The sequence below is a fragment of the Neoarius graeffei genome, chromosome 20 (assembly GCF_027579695.1).
Source record: "Neoarius graeffei isolate fNeoGra1 chromosome 20, fNeoGra1.pri, whole genome shotgun sequence".
Classification (NCBI taxonomy): Eukaryota; Metazoa; Chordata; class Actinopteri; order Siluriformes; family Ariidae; genus Neoarius; species Neoarius graeffei.
In genome coordinates this window covers 26,481,441-26,487,058 of record NC_083588.1, presented here as the reverse complement: position 1 = coordinate 26,487,058, position 5,618 = coordinate 26,481,441, and the positions used below count along the sequence as shown (strand labels likewise).

General features: G+C 38.8%; 1 protein-coding gene across 1 annotated transcript; it reads right to left on the bottom strand.

The window, feature by feature from the left end:
* Positions 1-1,100: 1,100 nt before the first annotated feature.
* Positions 1,101-3,233, bottom strand: foxj1a (forkhead box J1a). Its single transcript, XM_060902561.1, has 2 exons — positions 2,673-3,233; positions 1,101-1,946 (listed from the first exon to the last, which is right to left on the bottom strand). The coding sequence occupies exons 1-2, from the start codon at positions 3,231-3,233 to the stop codon at positions 1,101-1,103; spliced, it is 1,407 nt and encodes a 468-aa protein (XP_060758544.1).
* Between the last annotated feature and the right edge of the window lie 2,385 nt (positions 3,234-5,618).

Genomic DNA, 5,618 nt, shown 5'->3' with positions numbered 1-5,618 from the left:
ATACTTGGCACATTAAACAGTATAGGTACAAGTATCTGTAGCTGAATTACACATTTTTTAAAAATAAAGAATTAAACAGTACTCAGGAAATAAAATTTGACCAACTCATCATTGCTCTTCAGTGTAATATATTGTAGAGACTCAATAATGTAATATGTGTAAAAATTTTATACTATAACTGAAGGTATAGTCTAATATAAAAAGATTAGATTTACCAGTGAAAATAATTGATTAGCATGCTATGTTAATCAAAATAAACTAAGATAATCATGAGTGAGAATTTTTAAATCAAGAGATTTTTAAGATCACATTTCAGGATGCCATTCCAATACATATTTTTGTTTATGTACAATTTTATTCATAGCATATGACCTGAAAAGACTGCATCCACCCTTTTCTGTTGTAATGGGAATGAAAACATTTTCAGTACATGAAACCTCATATAGCTAGGAGTCCACTACATCAGTGCAGGATATGTTTATTTGTATATTTTATTTTGTTCCTTCCAAGCAGGTACCTCAATTGCAATAAACCATTACATTTACATGTGTCAGCCCTGTGATGACCTGGCAACTTGTCCAGGGTGTACCCCGCCTTTCACCTGTAGTCAGCTGGGATAGGCTCCAGCTTGCCTGCGACCCTGTAGAACAGGATAAAGTGGCTAGAGATAATGAGATGAGAGGAGACATTTACTGGAATTTCTTGTAGTTTGTAGATGCTACAAATAAGTATTTGTATAAAATGAGCTAGAGCAGCACAAACTGTAAACAAACACAAAAAAACAGGATTTAATTTTTACCATTAAATTTGTTTCTTTCTGTACTTCATATATTTTTTCAGTTATGGTTTCATAGTCCAGTCATGAAAATTTTATTTTACAAGAACCCACTGTTGTGGCAGTTTTTGATCAGTGGCTTTTAGGTAGATCACTTACTATATATAAAATACAAACTAATAAACAGAAAAAATAAAAATAGGAATGATATAAAACCAAAGTTTGTACTCTTTGGAATAAAACAGCTCTAAGCCTCTCTGCTCCTCATAATATTTCAATGGTATTGGTCAGACATTATCTGTCTCAAGAGATAATGATGAACTCTTCAGAGAAGCGATTCAATTTTACTGTCAATATCGTCACTGAGTGAATCTCCCAGATCAAAGAGTTGATTGATGTGAATAGTAGAAGTACAAAGAAAATCAGGATGATTCTCCTCTTCTTCCTCTGTCCAAGGACTCTGTAAAAATTCTGTGGCTAAAAATGTCTCCTTGTCAAAGTCTACATCACTGTATTTTTGTGTTTCTATTAGCATGCTACTCTCTGCAGTACTGACAGAGGCCTCCGGGGAGCTAACATGAATGCCATGTACCATGATGTCCTGATCTTGTGGTACTGGGCTCAGAGGACCACCCTCATTCAGGCTCAAATCCCCATTCAGGGCTGAATTTAGCAGAGCATCCCAGTCAAAATTACCCTTAAGGGATCCAAGACCCATTGGTTCCTCCATGGCCAGCAGTGGAGAGCTAGAGCAGCACAGAGCTTTGGCACCTCCAGCCTGGTGGTCATATGGCTGTTTTCTTTTGCAGCCTTTTACTGCACTCCAGCAATTAAATGAAGTGGTTTCTGCTAGGTGAGGATCCCAGTTCTGGTCAAGTCCAGTGACTTCCTCAAATTCCTCTAAGAGCTGTTGTGACTCAGCATTAACATGGAGAACATCTGGGATATTTGTTGGCACAGTCATAACTGGCTGTGACATCATTCTGAGTTGAGTTTTAAGAGCTGGGTTAATCTGTACTGGAGGAATCTTTCGCTTCTTATAAGCCCCAGTCAGGAGACGTTCAGCATATTGCGGATCAATCTTCCAGAAACCACCCTTTCCTGGCTCATCCTTCTGTCTTGGTACTTTTATGAAGCATTTATTCAGTGAGAGATTGTGCCGGATGGAATTCTGAAATAATTTATGTGGAAAGAAGACAAAACCACAATATCAACTTTCATTAATCATTTTGTGAAATTCAGAGTTTTCTTTAATTATGTTTCTCTTCAGCAAAGCAAAAAGTAAATTTTTGGGAATGCATGCGCTACAAAAGTTATCTGCTCATTCTCTATTTTAATCAGCACCATCATAAACTGAAAAGCTATCACAAATAAGTTATATTTAAATGTAGCACTGACCCTCTGACCTTAGTTAAACATTATATCTTAATGTTTTGGGTTAAAGTGGCTAAAAACTGAGGAAATGTCTGGCTAATCCTCAGAAAGCTAGAGGGCTAATTAATCATTCACCAATAAGTGCTTTTTTATTTCTCAAAAAAATCCCAAATTAATTAGCACATCTGATGACTAAATTAACTGCATTTCTTTCCTTTCATATAGAATCAGTTTATACAGCAATGATGCTTTGCTTCAACACCACTGTCATTGTATGGGTCCTTGGTTCATCAGTCATTGTGATCAGCAGAGATTTGTTTCTATCCAACAACCAAAGGGTCTAATATGGAAGCTTTTATAATTGCTCCTTCTGTCTCACTGTAGTATACTACAGCAATGTACTCAAATTTAGTTCTTTCAAGTTTGTGGATACACTAGCCCCATTTAGATTTTTGAGGAAGCAGCTAAAATGGGGAAAAAAATTGGTCACTATCTTCAACTCTAAGTGACCAGTATAACTTACCTGCCAGGTGGGGTCAGCATGGCGGAAGTAACAGAAGTTGTCAGTGATCCATTTATAGATACAGGAGAGTGTGATTTTGTTTTTCTTGCTTGCCTGCATAGCCATACAAATGAGGGTGGCATATGAGTATGGTGGCTTGACATGAGGGTTTGTCTTGTAGTCAACTTCATCTGGGCAGTGTCCATGTGCAACCAAGCTGGGAAGAGTGCACAGGGCAGGAACTGCTGTTGCTGTGGGCTTACCAGGGGTCAGTGGCATGCCTATAGAGGCAAGGTCACCTGCGAGAGGAGATGTGGGGGCTTCTCCACTCATCTGTTGCTCAAGGAGGTTTCTTTGATGTTGGTTAGTAGAAATCACTTGTTGCCTTCCATTGGCACTGAGGATAGAGAACTCTTGTAACCACTGCAGATTGGTCAGGCTATCATCCAGGTTGTCAGAACTGCTGATTTTGAAATCACTGCTTTCGATTTGGTCCTTGGCCTTTGTAGCAGGACTGACTACTTCTTCCTCCAGCCTCACTGAGCCCTTGGGCCATGAATCTGTACAGCTCAATGACAGCATGTCCCTCTGTTACCTTTCAAGGTACTTCTCCAGTGGTGACCTACACACAAAACACTCACATGCCCATCAAGTCCATCACCAGATTTAATTATGCATGAAGCAAAAATTAACTGGAATATATCAGAATAGTTCAGTTAAAAGTATAAGCCTGAAGTTGTAAAGTATCTTTCTGTAAAATATGATATAATAATAGTAAGGAGTTGGCTATGATCAAGCCACTCAAAGCTACCCAAAAATACATGGCTGACTGAAGGTCATAGAATTTCCCTTGTCATAAGTGTGTAGGTTGTCTGAGAGTCTTTTAAGATGAAAATCTTCCAACAACACTAATAGTTCCATAGACCAAATTGACCTAACATACTTAAAATTAAACATAGTTAAACGAGTATGAAATGTTTCGATTTTAAATGACAGTTAAATGTCAGCCCACCCACTGGATGAACAACAATGGCCTTCTGAACAAAACTTGGGCAGACCCCAACGGCTATATATTTACTTAGATATTTTTTCATCTAGTCATTTAAAACTGGTTGCATGATCTGAAACTTGATTTTTTTTTTTTTGCACCTATGGATTATTAAAATCATCGACATCGCTTTTATGTTTAATCGTGTCAAGTTTGAAAAATAATCGTACTTTTACACACGCACACAAATATATATATATATATATATATATATATATATATATATATATATATATATATATATAACACTTAATTTTTAAAAGTGTTGGTCAAACTCACCCGTTTTTATGATTTTAAATCAACTGGGGCACACGTCCAAAAAGGCAGGATATGTCGTTTATATCCTTATTAGACCTAGAATAAAGTATCGTTAACTGTTTGATTGCGAGGCCGAAATTGAAAGACTGGGCGGTTAGCGTTGATGCGCACTCCCGCGTCTCCGGTACAATACGGGCGCGTCTCGGTCAAAACCTGCGCACTCACGGGGGTGAGCGGTATTTCCATTTAATACCTGCTGCAGGAGGTTTGTCCAGCAACTATAGCAACGCTACACCCCCTTGTAAACAGCTTTTCGCGTTTCTATTGGCTCGTAAGTTGCTATAGTTTTATCACTCCCTCGCACACCGGTTTGCTTGTCACGCAAGTGAATTCGGTCTCGCTGACCAAATAGTGGGCGGGGCGGAGGCAGAGGGGATGAAATCAAAATAAATCAATCTCTCTCTCTCTCTCTCTCTCGTACGCGGGACCTCTGTTAAGGAAAGCTCTGTTCAACTCTCCAGCCATATTAAACAGTTGTTCAAATGCCAATCTATTAATGCAGATACATTCTATTTTTTCTCTACTCTTTTATCTCTACCTGGCAATGTGTGCATTCCTTTACGAGCATCTTACTGACATGTCGGAGGCGCGTTAGTTATTATCATATTATTCTGTTGATTTCCATTTCAGCTTTAGACATGTGAAACAAAAGGGGCATCAGACAAAACTTGGAGTACTTTGACCCCTTCCTTTTTTTTCTTTTTTCTTTTTGCCAATCTCCATGAAAGGCCCTGCAAAACTTGTCATCTAGTTCCACTTTATCAAAGCTTGTTTTGTATCTCATCCATATCTGTCACGTCCGCGTTCGTTTGCATTTACATCCGTCCATCGCAGAATCACCCCTGCAAACACATACAGTTGGGGCCCACATGGGCCTCATTTGGGCTAGGTGGGCTTTGGCTGGGCATGGGCTTCGAATGGGCTTTGTTGTTGGGCCCCACATGGGCAATGGGTGGGCATTAAATGGGCTAAATTAAGCATGGGCAATAAGTGGGCTTTGTTGTTGGGCCCCACATGGGCAATGGGTGGGCATTAAATAGGCTAAATTAAGCATGGGCAATAAGTGGGCTTTGTTGTTGGAGCCCACATGGGTAATAGGTGGGTAGTAGATGGGCTAAACTAGATGGGCTATAAGTGGGTTCCAGCAAGGCTCCAATTCAACTCCAATTCAATTCAATTCAAAAACACAAAGAATTTTACTCTCATACCTACCAGTTGAGATGTAATAAAATAATCTTTAAAAAAATCACGAAATTAATTACAATTAAAAATAAAATTTCTCAATTTTAGAGCATAACAGATAAAGTTTGCTATAACCTAAAAGAAAACAACTGTTATGATTGGCTTGTTCTCTCTCACACTTTAACAGAGAACAAAAGCCAATCATAACAGTTGTTACAAGAGTGTGAGAGGGAACAAGCCAATCATAACAGTTCTTACAAGAGTGTGAGAGAGAACAAAAGCCAATCATAACAGTTCTTACAAAAGTACCCTCATCTGTTCTATTTTATCGAAAGCACATGTTCATCGTCGCCGCGCTTCAAAAATACGTTTCTCTTTCATATCGGCTTTACTCAAAGCGAGACGAAGCTTCGGGCGCC

Coding starts and splice junctions, on each gene's coding strand:
- foxj1a (XM_060902561.1), bottom strand. CDS start 3,233: ATGCTGTCATTGAGCTGTACAGATTCATGGCCCAAGGGCTCAGTGAGG. Junction 1,947..2,672: donor ATGCTGACCCCACCTGGCAG/GTAAGTTATACT, acceptor AAATTATTTCAG/AATTCCATCCGGCACAATCT.